Source organism: Macadamia integrifolia, chromosome 10, assembly GCF_013358625.1.
Source record: "Macadamia integrifolia cultivar HAES 741 chromosome 10, SCU_Mint_v3, whole genome shotgun sequence".
NCBI lineage: Eukaryota > Viridiplantae > Streptophyta > Magnoliopsida > Proteales > Proteaceae > Macadamia > Macadamia integrifolia.
The window spans coordinates 1,535,667-1,557,026 of NC_056566.1; the positions used below are offsets into that span (position 1 = coordinate 1,535,667).

The 21,360-nt window shown below is 40.6% G+C and overlaps 1 protein-coding gene across 6 annotated transcripts in view; it reads left to right on the forward strand.

Annotated features, from left to right (window-relative positions):
* The first annotated feature begins 16,057 nt into the window (after nt 1-16,057).
* Nucleotides 16,058-21,360, forward strand: part of LOC122091391 (ubiquitin carboxyl-terminal hydrolase 2-like) — a 35,569-nt gene continuing 30,266 nt past the window's right edge. For 2 of the 6 annotated variants that reach the window (XM_042661299.1, XM_042661301.1), the window contains exons 1-3: nt 16,146-16,276; nt 17,042-17,167; nt 17,254-17,303. In XM_042661299.1, the coding sequence (XP_042517233.1) occupies nt 17,160-17,167; nt 17,254-17,303 (58 nt within the window). In that variant the 5' untranslated portion in view covers nt 16,146-16,276; nt 17,042-17,159. Of the gene's footprint in view, nt 16,277-17,041; nt 17,168-17,253; nt 17,304-21,360 lie in introns of all 6 variants that reach the window. The other 4 variants (XM_042661298.1, XM_042661300.1, XM_042661296.1 and 1 more) reach the window with 4 other exon arrangements.

Genomic DNA, 21,360 nt, shown 5'->3' on the forward strand with positions numbered 1-21,360 from the left:
GACTAATCTTCTCAATTTGGTAGCGGGGACGACAACGCAGAAGTTTCACAGCATAGTTTGAATCGTTTTGTGATGATTTCTCCTGATTTTGACTTTGAATAATTAATTGGAAAAGAGGAGGGAAAGAAAGAAAATGAAATAATAGAGACATACTTTCTCTCCATATTTCCCTTCCATCTCCAATTTTCTGTAGCCTTACTCCTTAGGATGTATTGGAGACCCATATATATCATATAGTTTGAATCTGTTTTGGTTCGAAGCCGACACTTGTAAAACTAAAACCTACGTAGGGATTGCAATTGTCGTTTCTATTATGCTTAGATTAGAATATTTTAACATTTTTCAATTATTAACACGCGTATAGAGAATTTGAGCTTAGATGTGTTATAACAGCACTAGCATCAGATTTCTTTATTGGGCTTAAAAAATAGGTTCATTCTCAATTGAGCCCAATACTGTTAACTTGAATCGGCGACCTAATCAAAATCGATAAAACCCAAAAATAATTTAATCAAAACCATTTAATCAGAACCGTTTATTAATAGTTTTTGATTTGGGTATTGAACTTGTTTAGTAAAGCTACGTTTGGTAGTCATTCAGTTCCAGAAACAACGTTTCGTGTTAAAAATAGAATTTTTAGTTTCAGTGTCAAAATTATTGTTAAAAAAAAAAAAAATGGTGTTTATTGAACCTATTTCAATAATGATGAACCTAGTTGTTCACTTTTTTTGTATTTGAAACTAAACCGAAATTACAGAACAAGATTTTGTTGTTTTTTATTTTGCGTTTCTGGCCTTTTTTTTTTTTTTTCCAAAAAAATTGAAAAACACTAAGTTGACACCGAACGCTTTATTCCGTTTTTGCTCCCATAGAACTGAAAAACGTCAAAAATGTTTTTCTGGATGACTACCAAATGTAGCCTAAGTGATTTGGTTTTGGTTTCAAACCTTAACTTTGAGCCAAACCAATTGACACACTTTAACCATACTTGAGCGGAATCTGTCCAAACTTCTATTCGCTAGAAGTCTTTTTCTGTTGCATCTTTGATTCCTTCTCCAACTGCTCTACCTTCAACTTCAACTAATCATGATTATCCAAGTTCATGTATTCGTCTGTTCCAAGAAGCTACCATTTGTCAGATTTAACTGCAATGAGTCAATTGGGCACACGAGCAAATGTTGTTGTAGTTGTTGTCATTGTCAACAAACTGAGTCAGTAGAGCACAAGTAGAAGCATATGACGTTAGACCAGTGAAAGCTGGTAAATGTCAGTATCAGTGAGATAGTTGGAGAGTTGGTTGGTTGTTGGGAGTTGAGCTAGTACGATACATCATCATGAATTGACAATTGTCACCTCTTAAGGTATCTAATAGCCAACACATGTATTTGGCATGTTCAGTTGACAACTGCGAATCCTTGACATGAGGTGATGTTGCTTGATTGTAATGAGATGATGGAAGGTTAAGTTGCAGACTTGCAGTGAGCAAATTTCAAGTTTCATGTTGAGGGTAGTGAATAGATTATAGTTTATTTTTGCACCGATTCTTCAAATGTTGAAGTAATAATCATAAAAAATTGTGTAAAACTTAGGGTCCGTTTGGTATCGTTTCTGTTCCAGAAATGCCGTTTCGTGTCAAAAACGAAAATTTTAGTTTCTGTGTCAAAACGCAGTTTTTAAACGAAAAAATGGTGTTTCAAAATTTCAGATTTTTATCGGGATTTTTTTTTATTTTTTATTTTTTTTTATTTTTTTATTTTTTTTGTAAAATGGAACGAAACTGGGAAGACGGAACTCCATTTTGGAGTTCCTTCCAATCTCGTTTTTTCAGTTTTCTTTTCACTTTTTGTTCCAAAAAAACAGAAACGGACCATAAGTGCACCATACAGAAGATTTCGTTCCAATAGAACGAAAAAACTCCAGAAACGTTTTTTTGGAACGATACCAAATGGAGCCTTATTTATCTTTCATATCTGACTTGAATTAGATCAATCCGACAGCTATGACTTGATCATCAAATATAACACATTTGCTTCAAGAAGCTGATTCTGGATTTGCATCTTATGTAAGATCACTTTTAGAATATTTACTCACATCCTGGGTCACACCAAGGATGTGCTCTAAGTCTTTATTTATTTGCACTTATTATGGATGATCTAATCAGACACATCCAAGACTTGGCTCCGTGGTATATGCTATTTTCTGATGATATTATGTTGATAGATGAAACTGTGGATGTGATTAATACTAAACTGGAGCTATGGAGATTATATAACACCTTGGCCCCATTAACCTTGCACAATATTGTCCTCTTTGGTCCATGGGCCTCAAGACTTTAAAACACAATGTGCCATGTTAAGGAGGCTAGAGGTTATTAACTAGCCCAGTAATATCTCCCTAGGCGATGTGGGACTAAAGTTTGCACACCCTCACCGATCTCCTAAACCCCCTGGTACTTGTCGTATTCTTGGTGGAGACACATCACCGATTTCCCAGGCGGGTCCGGTACTTACCGTATTCTTGGGTCTTCACACTTCCCTCCTTTCGGCACAGTGTCCCCGCTGTTGCCCCACACGCTATCAGGGTTGGCTCTGATACCATTTGTAACTCTCCAGCCCCATAAACCTTGCACAATAATGTCCTCTTTGGCCCATAGGCCTTAAGGTTTTAAAACGCGTTATGCCATGTTAAAGAGACTAGATGTTATTAACTAGCCCAGTAATCTTTCTCTAAGTGATGTGGGACTAAAGTTTGTATACCCTCACCCATCTCCCAAACCCTCTGGTACTTACCATATTCTTGATGAGGACACCTCACCGATCTCTAGGTGGATTCGGTACTTGCCATATTCTTGAGTCATCACAGATCAAGCTTGGAATCAAGAGGTTTTAGGTTAAGTAGGACTAAGACAGAATATATGATGTGCCCCTTCAGTCAAGCTAGAGGAGGGGAGGGAGTGGTGAAGCTAGGGGAACAGGAACTACCCAGGAGGAACTGTTTTAAATACTTGGGGTCTATCATTGACAAAGAGGGGGATATAGAGTATGATGTTACCTATAGGATTAAATTTGGGTGGATGAAGTGGCGAAGTGCGGCGGGAGTGTTATATGACAAAAGAATACTTATTAAACTTAAGGAAAAATTTTACAGGACAATTATACGACTAGCTATGAAATATGGAGTGGAATGTTGGGCAGTCAAGAAGAGTACTTTGAATAAACTGAGTGTAGCAGAGATGAGAACGTTGAGAGGTGTCACACCGCACTCCAAGCAAACCCAACTTACTATTAGGAATACCGGCGGTGTGAGTAAGACATGTATCTGTCTTACAAACCTACCAGGATCTTTGATAACAGTACCTTAACATTTTCACAACCTTACAACACAAACCAACATAAGCAGTGGAATTAGAGTATAGTAGCGAGTTATTAATGATAATATAAAATGGGGAAACATCTAATGGTAATATAATAGCAATAACTGAGTTATTCTGTCACATTCCTCCATGATATATAATATAATCTCAAGAAAATATACAATCCATAACTATATCCAAAAATATCAAAATATGATGTACAATCTCACGGTGCGGCGTAAGCACAGTGATCGCAAGCACAGTCCTGATCATGCTCCTCCGCTTCTGACATCCACCAGTTGCTCACACCATACTCCGACCCAGAAGATACTGTGTCACTCGCCATTGGCACCATGGTACTTGCATCATCATCTAAAAATGGGTGTATACGTGGGATGAGCTTTCCAACTTGCTTAGTGAGGGGTGGGGTCAAACACATCCAGGCAAGACGATAGCAATAATAATTTATGATGCATGATTACGGAAATTAAACATATATTCCATGATGATCGTGGTGCAGTTCATTTGTTTATTATCCACCTAACAATACAAACTAAGTCTGGTAAATGCTACTACAGTGCATTAGGCTGTATCCCTCGTCTCGGAAATGACATTAACTACGCAACAATACAAACCCTAGCCGTGATTAGAAGTCTGCCAGTCCCTGTATGCATCCATGGGTCACCTAGTAAACCCCTAATAACCCCCTCTTGGCAGTCACGACACCAGTAACACATCGGCCACGCCGGACAGGTTCCTGCCTCTGGCAACAATCACATCGTATTGTAGGAGTGGCACTTCGGAAAGGCTCATCAAACATACCATAATGGGTTATCTAACACCTCAACCCCTGTTGGCAAGGGTGCGTAGCCTATGGAGTGATACCTAACCACATATATACTACATGCCTTAATAATGATACAATTAGTATGGATTACACGATACTGGAGAGACCTCGGCCACAAAGTGTAATCCATCTCCAAATACAGTCTCGGGTACACGATACCAGAGAGACCTTGACCACAAAGTGCAACCCATGACCTTTTACCTAATCTAGCATACATATCACAATTGAGTATAGACTATGCAACACCGGCAAGACCTCAGCCACAAAGCGTATCCATTTCTAAATGTAGTCTCGGGGTACATGATACCAGTGAGACCTTGGCCACAAAGTATAACCTGTGACTACAACTAGCTCTAATGCACATAATCAATGCATGAATGCAACATACATATGGCAATCATGGCACTAGTACCACCTCGGCCACACCGGATCTTGTCATTCATTTTCATATAATTCATATCATGATTGAAAAATGAAAATTACAATTAAACATATAATTCTAAGCATGTGAGCAATTTAATAAATGATAAACATTCCAAAAATAAACACAGTCCATCCCTCACTTGTTTTACGATCGATCGTGTTCGGGTTCAAGTACGACCACCGATCGATCAATTCAATTCTAGCTTTGGGCCACGTGCACGTCACTATCCTAGACACAATGGAATCGTACATCTGTATGCATTGAAAACATCAGGAGGGACCCACACAGGTCACCCCCAAAGGGTACAAACACTGTCTCCCAATGACAGTAATGTCACTGGAAACAACCACAGAAAATAGGGCATTTTCATCAAAAATATCAGACCTATTTCCGATGGAGGTGATAGAGAGCACATAAGGCTCCATGTCCACCGAAAATATGCCATCGAAAACAGACCCAGTGGATCAGGTGGACTGTTTTCGATGGAGGTACAGGGCAGTCCAATAATTTGGGGCTTTCGGCTTGGGCCTGATTGTCGGGATTTGTTCCATGGAGTTTGTAGGAGATGTCCCTAGAATCATTCTAAGCCAAGAAAATTCTATTTCCACTAAGCCGTTTTGGAGATACGTCGATTGAACGATCGAAACCCTAGTTGGTCTTTTGGCATTATATGTTACCAGAGCTCACCGGGAGGATAGAACACCCATCCTACACCCCTAACATGGTGTGTACACTAAGGTCCATCCATACCTAGCTTTGTCTAGGTCAAAATGAAGAGAAAGAGTGGTATGGGAGGTTGTACTTACCTTTAGCAGCGATTCCGGCAATAAGGCGGCAGCCGGCACCAAGTAAGCCTTCAACCTTCTTCTTCTTCCTCTTCTTCTCCTTTCTCTGATATTTCTCTGCTCTCCTATGTTGGGCACAAGGGAAATGAGGAATCATTTCCTCATTTCCCAACTTATAACTTAAGTTGGGCCTAAGGGTCTATTTGGTTTGGACCTCTTTTGAACCAATCGAGTTAAAATGAGTTTTGGGGCATGAGGACCCACATATTTGGGTCCATAAGGTGTTCGCATCAAGAGAAAGGTGTGGACGATGATTTGGGATCATCCAAAACCATTTTCGATGAGAGTGGCGGGACCCACGAGCATCAGAACCTCGACAATAGCCTGTGGATCCACAGGAAACAAGCATCGGATTTATGCCCAGGATACTTCCGGTAGCTTGTTTCTGGTGGTCAAGATAGCTTGCCATCCCAGGGTTGGTCTCGCACAGGTGGTTTCCCTCGGATATGCCTAAGGCTTTTTGACAATTATGATGCATGCTAAAAATCAAGTAGGGGGAGTCCGGTCACTTATTGTCTGGGATCGGAAGGTATGAATCCCCTCCAGTTAGATAGGCATGAAATGCACGAACATGTGGGGTCATCTCTACTCCTTTGGCAATGAGTAGTTGCGAGCCAAAATCCGATCATACTTTTTATCTCTGATCTGGGGCCTGTCACAACAGTTTCAAATTAGACCTGATTAGGGCACGGGTGTAACATCCCCCCCACCTTACAAGAATTTCGTCCTCGAAATTGAACATACCTGGAAAATCAAACAATCCAGGATACTGCTTCATCATGTCATCTTCTCGCTCCTAGGATGCTTCCTATTTGGGGTGGTTCATCCATTTCACAAAGATGAAGGAAACGGTACGGTTGCGAAGAATATGATCCTTCCGATCAACAATCTTCTCCAGATACTCCAAATAGACAAAGTCCTCATCCAACTGACGGGGTATGTAAGTCAAGATGTGAGTCAGGTCAGAAATGTACTTCCTCAACATAGATACATGGAAGACATCATGTGTAACTTCCAACTCTGGTGGCAAGGCTACCCGGTAAGCTACCAGTTTGATCCTCTCCAGTACATCATACGGTCCCATAAACCTTAGACTAAGCTTTCCTTTCTTGTCGAACCGCATCACCCCTTTAACTGGGGAGATCTGGAAGAACACATTGTCTCCAACACCAAACTCCAAATGCTTCCTCCTAACATCTGCATAGCTTTTTTGTCTCGACTAAGCTGCCTTGATCCTTTCTCTGATCACATTCACCTTCTCACTAGTAGCCTGTATCAAGTCTGGACCCAAAATATGTTGCTCACTAACCTCATCCCAATAGAGAGGAGTGCGGCACTTCCTGCCATACTATGCCTCAAATGGGGACATTCCGATGGTGGCCTGATAACTGTTGTTGTAGGAGAATTCACTAAGGGAAATGTGCTCATCCCAACTATAACTCATTTCCAAGGCACATGCGCGGAGTAGGTCCTCCAATGTTTGAATAGTCCTTTCCAATTCACCATCTGTTTGAGGGTGAAAGGCAGTGCTGAAATCCAACTGTGTGCCCATAGCCTTCTGCACACATGTCTAGAACTTGGAAGTGAACCAGGGATCTCGATCAGAGATGATACTAACTGGTACACCATGCAACCTGATGATGTTTTCGACATACAACTTGGCCAACTTGTCCATAGAAAATGTAATCTTGATTGGGATAAAGTGAGCTGCCTTGGTCAAGTGGTCCACAACTACCCAAATGGTATCCATACCCTTCTGTGTATGGGGTAGGCCTGTGACGAAGTCCATGATAATATTCTCCCATTTTCACTCCGGGATCGGTAGGGACTGTAATAACCCATAGGGCCTTTGTCTCTCAGCCTTGACTTGCTGGCATGTGAGGCATCTAGACACATGCATGGTCACATTATTCTTCATTCCTTTCCACAAGTAGGAGCCTTTGAGGTCCTTGTACATTTTAGTGCTACCGGGGTGAATGGAGTATGGAGAGCTATGTGCATCTCTCCAAACTGTGTCTCTCAATTCACCATTACTAGGCACACACAACCTCCCTTTGAATTTGAGAATCTTGCTTTCAGTCATCAAGAAATCTGGGTTTGGGTTTTTTCCTAGCATTCTGCTATCAGCTTCTGTAACTCTGCATCATGTAACCTGAGCTGTAGTGATCCTATCCACCAGACTAAGTTGTACCACCAATGTCGATAGTGACACGGTGACACCCTCTACTAATAGTTCTAAGTCTAGTTTCCTGGCCTCCTCTAGGAGATACTCATTGGTGGTCAGTGATGCAAGAGTCAGTGATTGGGATTTCTGACTAAGTGCAATAGCTACCACATTGGCCTTTCTTGGGTGGTAGTGGATAGTACAATCATAATCCTTCATCAGCTCTAACCAACGCCTCTGTCTCATGTTAAGTTCCTTTTGGGTGAAGAAGTACTTGAGGCTTTTATGGTCACTGAAGATCTCACTCTTCTCACCATACAGTTAGTGTCTCCAGATTTTCAATGTAAAATTATGACTTCCAACTCCAAATCATAGGTTGGGTAGTTCTTCTCATAATCCTTCAACTGACGAGATGCATAAGCAATGACTTTCCCGTGTTGCATCAATACACAACCCAATCCCAGTTTGGAGGCATCACTATAAACAACCATACCACCTGTACCAGTCGAAATAGTCAAAATTAGAGCTGATACCAACTTTTGCTTTAGCTCCTTGAAGCTCTTCTCACAAGCATCAGACCACTCAAATTTTACACCCTTTCATGTGAGTCGGGTGATCGGAGTAGAAATGCGGAAGTTCTCGATAAACCTCCTGTAGTATCCGGCCAATCCCAGAAAAATACGTATGTCTACCACACTCTTGGGAGTTTCCCATTCTAGAACTGCCTTCACTTTGCCTGGGTCAACCTCTATACCCTTGGCTAAAACAATGTAGCCTAGGAATGCCACTTGTGATAACCAAAACTTGCACTTGCTGAATTTGGCATAGAGTTGCTTCTCTCTCAGCTGTTGCAGTACTAATCTCAGGTGAACAACATGTTCCTTTACATTCTTGGAGTAGACCAAAATGTCATCAATGAATACTATCACAAACTTATCTAAGACATCCTGGAATACCCAGTTCATCAAATCCATAAATGCAGCCGGTGCATTGGTCAACCCGAATGACATCACCAAGAATTCATAATGTCCATACCTCGATCTAAAGGCTATCTTACTGACATCACCATCCTTAATCTTGAGCTGGTGATAGCCCCATCTAAGGTCGATCTTGGAGAACACCTTGGCACCTTACAACTGATCAAATAAATCATCTATCCTTGGCAAAGGATACCGATTCTTAATGGTTAGATTATTAAGCTCCCGGTAATCGATACACAATCTCATACTTCCATCTTTCTTCTTGACGAACAATACCAGTGCTCCCCATGGAGACACACTAGGTCTAATGAATCTCTTCTTCAGAAGGTCTTGAAGTTGCACCTGTAATTCATTCAATTCTATGGGGGCCATGACGTAAGGGGTTTTTGACACTGGTGTCGAGTCGGGGAGTAGGTCTATAGCAAATTCTGTCTCTCAGTCCTGGGGCAAACCTGTCAAGTCATCCGGGAATACATCGAGAAATTCCCTCACCACATCTAGCTTGGTCAATGGCCTAATCTCTACCTCAGTATCCATCACAGATGCTAAGTAACCTTGACATCCCTTATCCAGTAGCTTCTTCATCTAGAGTGCGGATATGATAACTTTCTTGGGTTTCTTGTGCTTATCCCCTTGAAACACAAACTCATCATCATCACGATGTCTAAAATGATAGCCTTCTCTGTACATGGCATAATGCTCTATATGCAGACAATTAGTCCATTCCTAAAATCACATCGAAGTCGATCATATCCAACTTGATCAAGTGAGCATTCAACTCATGATCACCTATAGTCACTGGACAAGGCTTATAAACATAGTTCAAAGCCACCACACTTCCTGTTGGGGTGCTCACAGCCAAACATTGAGTCAGTCCCTTAGGTGGAATTCTCATCTTCTTTGCAAATGCCGGTGACACGAATGAATGCGAGGCCCCTGGGTCAAATAACACATGTGTAGGCAATAATGATATCAATAACGTACCTGTGACCACACCGAGGGTAGCCTCAGCATCTTCTGCAGTCATAGCAAACACTCTGCCCTGTGATCTCTGGCCCTGCAGGAGCTATACTGACCTAGGGGCTGAATATGTCTACTGGGGCCTAGGTGGCATAGTGTAAGGTGCATCGCCTGGCCTTCGGTGGGGGCATGTCCTCACCATGTGGCTTGGCTGATCACAATGAAAACATCTTAAGCTCGATCTCAAAGACTGAGATACAACACTAGATCGAGAGGGCTGGGAAGTCTGACTAGCATTTGGCCTCCTAAATTGCATTGGAGTTGGATTGACATAAGGCACTCAGAAAGGTTTGCTGCCTCCCCTAGAATCAGTAGATCCCATTGGCCTCTTTCCCGTTCCTTGCTGAGCCGTGTAATTATCCCTATGCCGGTTTTCAATAGACTTGGCCACTTGGACCACCTCAGCATAGGTTTGTAGTTTCAACCCCACAATGGTTGACCCAATACCTGGCCTCAACCCTTTCTCAAACTTCTTCACCTTGGCTCTATCATCTCTAAGATGCTCAGGAGCAAAATGGAATAGCTCCTCGAAGCGTTTCTGATACTCGAGCATAGACTGGGAACCTTGAACCAACTAAGAGAACTCACTCTCTCTCCTATCCTGGAAGCTTTTCAAAAAATAGTTCTCAAAGAAGGCCCCTTTGAAGTCTGCCCAAGTGGGGTTCGGGTTACTAGCTCTCAGAATAGGCTCGGTGGCACTCCACCAATCATCTACTTCATTATGTAACTGATAGCCCGCACATAAAATTTTCTGCTCATCGGTGCAACCTATTAGTCTAAAAACCTTCTCCATTCCATCAATCCATCTTAATGGATACAACGGTTCTTGCCTCACCTTGGAGAAACATGGGGGCCTAAGCCGTTGAAACTTCTCCATCATTTTTGTCAAATCTGTCCAACCCCCTACATGGGCTTGAACTTATTTCGGCATCGGGTCTTGTACATGCCTATGCATTTGTGCCCCACCAAATGTTTGAAGGGTAGCCGATCCAGCAGGTATTGGAATGGGTGTCGATGGAGTATGAGGTGTGGGTGGTGCATTACGGGCTTCCATTGCTGCTTGGATTCTACTATCGATCCCGGTCATAAACTAGTTTTACCTTTCTTCCACTTTCCGCATCATGTTATTCAGGACGGATGCTACATCATGGGCCATAAGTACAGGCGGTGCCGGTGGTGTATTACGGGGTCTACTCCGATTCCATGTAAGGGAAGCGGGAGACGACGGGCGTGATTGGGATCGGGATCGGGTGTTTTGACGTGACATGATTCCTGCGAAGGATCTGATTAGTGCACATGCATAAACAAGGTTACATGTAATTTGAACACATGCATGCATAGTGGGTCCCAAACGTACACAATTGGATAAATTAGGGTTAGGGCATACATAAGTGGGGTCCACACATATCAAAATCTGATCACGCACGTATCCTAAAGAGTCACACCATCAAAAGGAACCAAATAAAAACTTAGTTTTGAAAAATAACATGATTTATTTTTCAAATGAGTCCATTGGAAACAAGCACTCAAACCACCGAAAATATGGTTTAACCCACCAGAAATATCAGTGTTATTTTCAGTGAGCAAAACAGAGGCCAAACTCAACTTTTCCCCTTCACTGGAAACAGGCACCGGAAGCATGCCAATTGTTTTTGGTGACTTATTTCCGGTGGCACCAAATCGTTTTTAAATAGGCTCGGGTCTTGGCTTATTCACAAAAAACCCTATTTACTCTTGTGAGAAAGGTGTGGAAATGGCCAAGGAGTCTTTTGCTACCCATTCCCCACCTTTGTGCTATTTCGCAATTGATTAGAGCCGTATTTACATCTAAGGTATATTTTCTCTCTCTGTAACCTAGCTTTTGTGATTTTCTTCTCTGTGAGTTTTGCATTCAACCATTTAACTAGGTTTTTCATTTCAAATCCTTAGGAATCATCTTGCAACAATGTCTGGACGCCGTGTACGTACCCAATGTGCTCTTATACAAGAGGAGCAAGATGCCGCTGAGCAGTTCAACCCAATCCTGTTCAGCTCTGTGGTTGAGCGAGATCTTTGGGAGTTCTATGAGCATTGCAACGTCGACCCAGGAGTCTATGTGAGCACCAATGACTTCAGTGCATTTTGTCTTCATCAACGATTTGAGGAGATCGGGTGGTTCTGTATCCTAAAACCCAATCGATACTACTAGCCCACCTTGGTCAGGCTATTTTAATCCAACATAGAATGCGTGAACTGGGGTACCGAAGAGATGCGGATCACCTCCTATGTGAAGGGGGTGGAGATCTCCTTTGACATGGGGTAGTTGGCCAACATTTTGATGGTTAGCAATGTCGGTGACCTAGTGTACTGCCCACCTCAGACTCCGGCATATGAGTTTCAGAGTCCCAATACCTTTTAGGAGATCAATGACATGCTGACTAAGGAAGCCAAGGGATGGAACCGTTCAATCAAATATTTTGCTACTCCAAAGGTTGTTTGCCGTGCGATTAAGCTGAATGTCCTCCTCACTTGCGGACATTATAATGAGGTATCTGCCCTTCAAGCCTATATGACATACTGCGTGTACATGGGAGTGCAGATATGTCTACCTTACCTCCTAATGTGGACCATGGTAATTCGGTCTGAGGGGCAGGATCGCCGAGTAGGGAACCTATGCTATGGAAGGATATTGACTGACATCTTCCGCCGCTTTGGGGTGGACTTAGAGGGTGAGGCACGCTTGGGCGAAGAGGTCACAGACTTCAACAAAGACTCGCTAAGAAAGATGACCATAGATCTGAGGGAGGTGACACCTATCCTAAGAGAGGGTCAGTAGCCTATGGAGGTAGAGGGTGGCAGTGCCAGTGATGTTGGTGCAGGAGGAGAAGTTGCTGGGGTTGGTGGGGCTCCACCACCTGATCCCCGGGCTATGGGTTCTATAGCAGCTTCTACATCTCAGAGCACTAGGGGTTTGAGGCCTTATGATCTCAATGATGTTATGGCCCGTCTAGATACCACTATGTCATTGATGAGGAGCATGGATAACTGCCTCGAGAGCATGGACAAGACCTATTGTCTTATGGACAATAGAGTGGCCACCCTAGAGGCACAGATGCAGACGATGGTCTTCCATCTAGGTATCCCGGTGCCTCCTCTAGGAACGCATAGTTTGAACTAGGCTTAGGGCCAATAACAAAACCAGCGGCAAGAGTAGTGGTATGCTTGCCACTGTAGCTTTTAGGATTTCCCTTTTTATGTCTTATTTGAGTTTGATGTTTTAGGTTTAGTTGATCTTTTACATTATGTCATTTGCTTAAGTTGTTTAATTTCTTAGACTTAGGCTAGTTAGGATTTCCTGCTTTTAGTACTTTAATTTTTATAAAAAGTGTAAGCTGTTTATTCCAATTCTTTATTGTAATGAAACGGCTTTAACACCTATACTTGTCTCCTAGTGTGAAATTGCTATTATTGTTGTTTTGAGATTTTTATTAAATCATAGTTTTTCCAAAATCATGGTTTGGCTGAGATTGTAAGTTAAGGAAGAGCATCGCACTCTGATACCATAGCTGTCACACCCCACTCCCGACAGACCCAACTTACCATTAGGAACACCAGCGGTGTGAGTCAGACACGTGCCTGTCTTACAAACTTACCAGGATCTCTGATAGCAGTACCTTAACACTTTCACAACCTCACAATACAAACCAATATAAGTAGCAGAATCAGAGTATAGTAGCGGAATTATAAATAAAATGGTGAAACATCTAATGCTAATATAATAGCAATAACGAGTTATTCCGTTACATTCATCCATAACATATAATATAATCTCAAGAAAATATACAATCCACAACTATATAAAAAAATATCAAAATATGATGTACAATCTCACGGTGCGACGTAAGCACAGTGATTGCAAGCACAGTCCTGATCATGCTCCTCCACTTCTAGCATCTACCAGTCGCTCACACCATACTCTGACCCAAAAGATACTGGGTCACCCGCCATTGGCACCATGGTACCTACATCATCATCATCTAAAAGGGGGTGTATACGTGGGGTGAGCTTTTCAACTTGCTCAATGCGGGGTGGGGTCAAACACATCCAGGCAAGACTAGCAATAATAATTTATGATGCATGATTGTGAAAATTAAACACTTAGTCAATGATGCTCGTGATGTAGTTCATTTGTTTATTATTCACCTAACAATACAAACTAAGTCTGGTAAATGCTATTACGATGCATTAGCTTGTATCCCTCGTCTTGGAAATGACATCGACTACGCAGCTATACAAACCCTAGCCATGATTAGAAGTCTGTCAGTCCTCGTATGCATCTATGGGTCACCCAGCAAACCCCTAATAACCCCCTCTTGGCAGTCATGACACCGGTAACACATCGACACCCCAGACAGGTTCTTGCCTCTGGCAATAATCACATCGTACCTTGGGAGTGGCACTTCGGAAAGGCTCATCAAACATATCACAATGGGTTATTCAACACCTTAACCCCTGTTGGAAAGGATGCGTAGCATAGAGAGTGATACCTAACCACATATATACTACATGCCTTCATAATGATACAATTAGTATGGATTACACGATACCAGAGAAACCTCAGCCACAAAGTGTAATCCATCTCCAAATACAGTCCCAGGTACACGATACCAGAGAGACCTTGGCCACAAAGTAAAACCCGAGACCGTTTACCTATATTTTTCAAAGCATTGATTTATGCCCTTTTGTTTCAATGATTGAAACTAAATACAACATAAAATTTCAAACAAACATGTCATATTAAAAATTAGATCATTAAATGTGGCCCGAAACAAGGAATTCAATGCAAAAAACAGATTTCAATTTGGCCTTAAAACGAACCTTTAAATAAAATTTAAAGTAGTTTAAATAAAAACCCAAAAGGAACAAAAACCAAACAAGCCTTTAAGGTTTTTTTTTTTTTTTTTTTGTGAAAAGAAATCAGCCGCCGCCTTGCAACTGTTCTGCAGGTTTTTTTTTTGTCAAAAGAAGTCAGCTGCTCAAAAGAAGTCAGCCACCGCCGACTTGTAACTGTTCTGCAGGTTTTTTTTTTTCTCTCCTCCGACAGCCTTTTTTTGGCGGCATGTGCCGGAGCGTCCGGAGGTTTCTGGTGACTTGCAGCATACCGCCGCGACCGTCTTCTCTTGATCTACAACTTTCGTGAAGAAAGTTTTCCCATACAAGATCTTTAAGTGATGGTAAAATTACGACTTTCATGATTTTCTTTTTTATCAAATCAGGTTTTAAGTAATAATCAAAATTCTCATGTACAAGAAAAATTCAATCGATTATTGTCCCATGTGGTCTGCTCTGATACCATTTGTTAGATCTAATTGGGTACAAATCCTAACCCTAATTGAAGAAACCACACAGAGAAACAAGAACAGGAATCTAATAAAATTATAGAGGATCTAATTGTACCTTTCACCAAGTATGTTGAAGAAGATTTATATTGGTCACTCCCACTTTCGCTCTCTTGGCTTGGCTATGGATCTTCTACAGCCCCTTAAACCTCCTTGATTCTCTCACTTTAGTGGTAAAGTGGGGAAGAGTGAATAATGGCTGTAGGGACCCAAAACCTAGTTTTTATAATACTGCCCTACACCCAAAACCCTAAATCACAATGGGTTGAGCCATCATATCCCTAAACTTGAGAGTGGACCGAACCGGTTCATGCAATTTGACTCTCATCCATTTAATCAACCCGAATAATTAATTTAGCGCATAAATCTAATAAGAGTTACATCTGTTGTTTACATTTGGAATAGAAAAGGTGCCATCAAACTCTGATGATGATTTACTTTATTTGGACACATGGCAGAATTCCCATATGGCACATGCATATATTAGCACCCATGTCGGGCCGACCAATATGCCATGTGGCAGATATTAGCACCCATGTTGCATCCTTGCAAGGCTGCGATAAATAAAAAGAAAAAATGACAAAAGAGAAAAGGCTCGCATAGACCTACTTTCATATGAGAATGAGATTGCTCTTGGTTGTGTGGTTAATGCACCAGTATGCGGGTCAATGGGAGAGTGTGTGGATGTATTGAGACTATCGACCATGGAGGATAGGGTAATCTTTTCACTCGGCCCTATGCTTGGTCGTAGAGGTGTAAGATTAGATGTTCTTTTTCCAAAAATAACAATTAAACAAAGGTACTCTCCTGGACACTTGTGTGCATCTCTCCTAAAATGACCTCTTTTATCTCCTTGGAATGATTCTTTCCCAGGAGTAGTGATTGGGTGTTTCCACTGAAGTAGGCTACACGCTTGGCTAAAAGCATTCCCTAAAATAAATTAGAGAAAAGAGCTGTGTCTGTGAGTGTCACACCTAAGCCGTTACTTAGGATGGGTTGAAATGACCGTTACACCGCATTGAAAGGCTTAATTCCCTCCCAAGTTGATGATTTTGGGTGACAGTTGGTGTATTCCTATTGACCCTTATGCTGGCCCAGGGACTCCACTGCCGGATAGAAAATTCAACAAATTAATATGAGAGTACACTGCTTGCACAGACAACCCCTCTCCACTGATAAAAATACGGGAACAGTAGAGCCACTTCCTTCCATCTGTCCACCCAGAGCACCCTCTCCCTTCAAATCTCTCCAGTCGGCTGCAACCAGGTACTGGAATTTTTTTTTGGTTTTAAATTTTATTTCGTGTGGTCTATTAGAACGATCGCCTTGTTAGTCTACTTCTAAACTTGAAAGTAAAATTCGTTGGACTTCAAATCTTGTCTGCAACGCTATCGATTTTCCTATATTATTTTCTTAAATTTATGTGAATATGCGTGTGATTGTGTGGTGCGTTTCTTAAAAGAATGTAGCCAGTTTAGTTTTTTTTGGGTTGGGGAGGGGGGGGGGTGACATTGATGTGTCTGATGAATTTCTTGGGAGAATGAAAGAAATCTGTTCTTGAATAAACTTAATTCCTTTTATTATTTCTTCTTTTTTCCTTTTCTGTTTTGTGTCTGTCAATGTCTATTTGTCAGTTTTGTATGCTAATGCTTGATGACTTCTGTGATTTAACGTTGAATGCAACGATTTGAGGATGCTATTTCTGTATTTGAATTTAATGTTATCGTCAGCTATGTATATGGCATTGGGGTCTTTATGACACAATCAATAGTTTGATTCATTTTCGATTAGGCCTTGCTCTAGCCTCTTTAGGGGTTATTATTTCTTTTGAGCTGTTTATGCTTTCGTTTTCTAGGGAAACTTAATTTATTACTCTGAAAGAAGACGACCTTGTTTGGATTCAAGATAACCCTTTGGGCTTTCTGCTCTGCTCAATTGACTAAAAGTATTTTTTTTTTTTTGGAAAATGAATTGTGGAATAATTTTAAATGTATCTAAAATGTTATGTTTTCTATCGCGTTATATTTGCAGTTGTAATAGGTGATTGCCGCTTGGGCAAGTTGAGTTTGAGGAAACTGCAAAATGTTGTGTACATTACTTCCACCCCCACATCCCCCCTCCCACCCCTGGTCTCCAATTTAGTTAGTGGATGAAGAAGTATGTTCTATTTAATTTTTTCTCTACATTATTCCTTGCTCTAATATATTCTCTGATTGATATTTTATTTTTCCCTTTCCATGTAGCTCTTGGAAATTCTCAATCATGTCTTGGTGCACCATTGAATCCGATCCTGGTAAGGTTCTTGATCATCAATCTATGCCACTTAATCATTTCTATTCAAAATTTCCTGTATTCAATGTATTGCACCTCAAATGACAACTCAACCTTATCCCAACTAAAAGCGTTTTGGTACATGGATACACGCTGTTTGAGATTTTAAATGTAACTGCAAGCGTACGGATCAGTGTAGCTACGGGTCGAACTCAGGGAGAGCAGTCACTTTATTTTTTTTTCTTTTAATAATGCGAAAGTGAACCTATTAATGGTTGTGATCTAATTCTAACTACCGTCCTAAACATATGTATCTAAAATAACATCCTAACCATTCGTCATCTAAGAATTTAAAGACACAAGCCACGCAATTAAAATTAAATAAATAAAGAAAAAAAATGCTGAAATAAAAATAAAATAAAAGAAAGGGGAGAAAGCTAGAGAGAGACTTACAAGTAGGTTTCTCTACTTAGCCCGAGGGATGCATCATAATATGAGCTTCCCTAGTTACTCTTACAAGGGTTACTCTACTTGGCTTTAGGGAAAGGGAGGCAATTAAAATGAAAACAATAAAATGATGGTTCTATGGCTAGGAGGGGCAAAGCCAACACATACACCAGCCATGAACCTTGGGGGAAAGGGATAGCAATAATATAACGACTGAAATTAAAATCCTAAATTAAGAAAGAAAGGGTAGTCGGAAGAGGGAATGAGAGGGGGGAGAGAAGACTACTGAGGGAGCCTACTTACCTGAACTTCAACCCTTGAACTGAAAACTTGATCGATTTGAGATACTACCAGTACTAAAAACCAGATCTAGAATAAACCAAATCTGAAATTTCTAGTACTAGAGAAAACAAATCTTGAAAAAAAAATTGCTCCATGGCTTGTGATCTTGTCACCTAGATCTAAGCCTAGAACTATAACTTAAAAAATTACAACTCAATTGCATAAATCATAAACATAAAAGGGCTGAATAAAAATAAAAGAGTGCTTGCATTAATTGAAATAAAAAAAAGCTATTACAAAAGTGATTAAAGAAAAGATAAAGAAGAACTAAAACTAAAGAGAGAGCAACTAAAAAAAACTAGAAGAAGAATGAATTGTCTCCCCTCCTCTTACATGAGTTGTATTTATAGGGAATGGGGAGGTAGGGTAATAAATTTATCTTTCCTAAAAGGGAGAAACCCACAATTGGTTGTAAGATCTTTTGAGACCAAAAGTGCTAAGGTGGAGGAGAGAGAAGAGAGAAATATACTTTGAGAAATTTCCTATAATTTGTTTGCTTATTTTCTTTCCTTTTTTTTTCTAATTTATTTCTCTTCTTTTTCTCCCTCCAAGGGACGATTTTCCTTCTTGCTTTGTGTGATTTGGACAATCTTTTGGTGATGATGTGGAGGTGAGAGAAGATGTGGACAATCTTTATTTCTCCCTTTTTTTTTCTTTCCTTTTTTTTTTCTTCTCTTCTTACGCAGGAACCCTTCCACGATTTTCCTTGCTTCTAATTTGATGTGGAAATCCCCTCCATGTCCTTAGTGCTTTAAGTGAATGAAAAGCAGGAAATCTTCAATAAAATTCTCTAAAAAAAAACAACCATGAGATTCGAACTTGAGACCTCTTGGTGAGCAAGGAAATTTTGCACATTATAGCTCACCAACTACACTAGGTAGTTGTTGTTACTAAAAACGAATCTTCAATCACTTAAGGATGTGGTCCATCGATCCTTGTTGGCATTTGGAATATTCCTTGTACCTCTGGGACAACTGCAAATGGGTTGGTTCTGCATCTCGGTTTAGTTCTAATCCATTATTCTTTTTCTGGTCTGAAAAGAATAATAATTTGTACGGGTGACCAAAAAAATGTGTACTTTTAATTGAACATGTCCATCTTGCTCAGAATTTCGTCCTGGACATGTCATAGAAAAATTGAATGTTTAAAGAAATAGGATCTCTTTATGTGTAAAATTGAAGATATAGCGCCCGATAGTCCTTAAGGCCTTGAAAATATAAAACCCGCAAAAAGAGAGTAAAACCCAAGGTAGCTCCATTCTAAATATATAAAATGAATGTTTTACTACCCTAGATTTCACACATAAATGTGCTCATCAGAATTCCCCCACACTTAGACTTTGCTAGTCCTCGAGCAAAACAAAAAGAAAAAGGATAAAGACAAAAAACCTAACTCACTTTCGTAGGAATCACGGTTGCACTTAGCATGTGCAACTAGCCTTTAAACCCCTAGGTCACCCCTAGTGGACGAGTTGTGTCTCGTGGGTGTTTGCAGTGAATATACACCCAAAATTCAGAATAAACAAATCCCAACCTTGGCTAAAGGTAAGGGTCATACCGATCCAGAGCAAAGATAATTTCTTTTACAAGGGACCCCCACACTTGAACTTTTTTACCCTTTATCTATTCCAGGCACTAGCATATTTCTTAATTTGGAACTCACCTTGTCTCTTCCAAAACATCCTTATCTTAAGGCAAAACCACTTGTGAAGAAATAGGGAACCAATGACTAAGGTGTTGGAGTGTTTTTGACCAAACATGTTACCAAACATTAATGATATTTGCACATTTTTTTTTCTCCTTTTTTATTTTATTTTATTAAACTATATTCTACTCCACTACTTTTGGCCTGAATGATATGGTGGAGCAAACACCAGACACCCAAATTACTATGTAGCTTCGTTTTTTGCATATGCCCACAAAGACAGTGATGCTAGAATTTCTTCAGAAATTTCCTCCCAAGGAATTTCGATCAAGACACCACGCTTCCTGAGGCACAATGCCCTGTCTAGTTCCAAGGGAATCAACTCTTATTCTTCTTTATACCACATTTCACATTTCATTTAAAATTGTGCATTTGCCCACCCATGCCAAATTAAAAAGAAGGTCTCAACTCCAAATCAAAAGTACAAGAAACCCACAGACTTACATATGGTCCATCACCATATAATATGGGTCTCTTATTTTTCAAAAAAAAGTCCCATCTCAAGACACAGACTTGTTTCTTTCTTCTCAACAGGGTTTTTATACATTCAAAATGGGTACCCTAATCAAAACTTTTATTTTCATACATCAAGCAACCGAATGGTCTGATCATTAGCCAAAATCCAAAGTAGGACTTCATCCTTAGCAAGCTCAAAAATAAAAAGAAAAACAAACAAAACAAAGTGAAAAAAACAAAAATTGGTTTCCCTCCCCACATTTAAGTCATGCAATGTCCTCAATGCATGGAAAGAATTAAAAGCAAAGACAATGCAAGGGGGTCATACCTGATTAAAAGTTAGTCATCAGTGTAAAAAGGTTCATGGAGATCCATGACCTCTTCACTACTAGTATTAGGAAACTCAAGGAACGGTTTCAAACGCTGACCATTAACCTTCAAAATTACCCCTATTCCTGGATTCAAAATCTCCACAGCCCCATGGGGATATACATTATGGATAATAAACGGGCCATCCCATCGGGATCTAAGTTTACCAGGAAAAAGATGCAATCGAGAGTTGTACAATAAGACCTTATCAACAATTGTAAAAGATTTACGCAGAATGTGCTTATCATGGAAAGCTTGGTCTTTTCCTTGTAAATCCTAGAACTTTCATAGGCATCATTTCCTAAGTTCCTCCAACTCAGATAGTTGGAGCCTACGGTGAATTCCCGCATCAGAAAAATTAAAGTTGAGCTTCTTGATGGTCCAAAAGGCCTTATGCTCCCACTCAACTGATAAGTGACAAGCTTTCCCATACACCAAACGGTAGGAAGACTGGCCAAGGTCAGTCTTGAATGCAGTCCGATGGGCCCACAAGGCATCAATGAGCCTAAGGGACCAATCCTTACGGTTGGGATTAACAGTTTTCTCTAAGATTTGTTTGATCTGCCTATTAGACACCTCCACTTGGCCACTAGTTTGGGGGAGACAAGGGGTAGATAACTTATGGGTGATCCCATACTTTTTCATTAAGGCCTCAAAAGGCCGATTACAAAAATGTACCCCTATCACTAATTATTGCACGTGGTGCACCAAAGCGGGAAAAAAATGTTCTCTTTGAGAAACTGGACCACCACTTTGTGGTC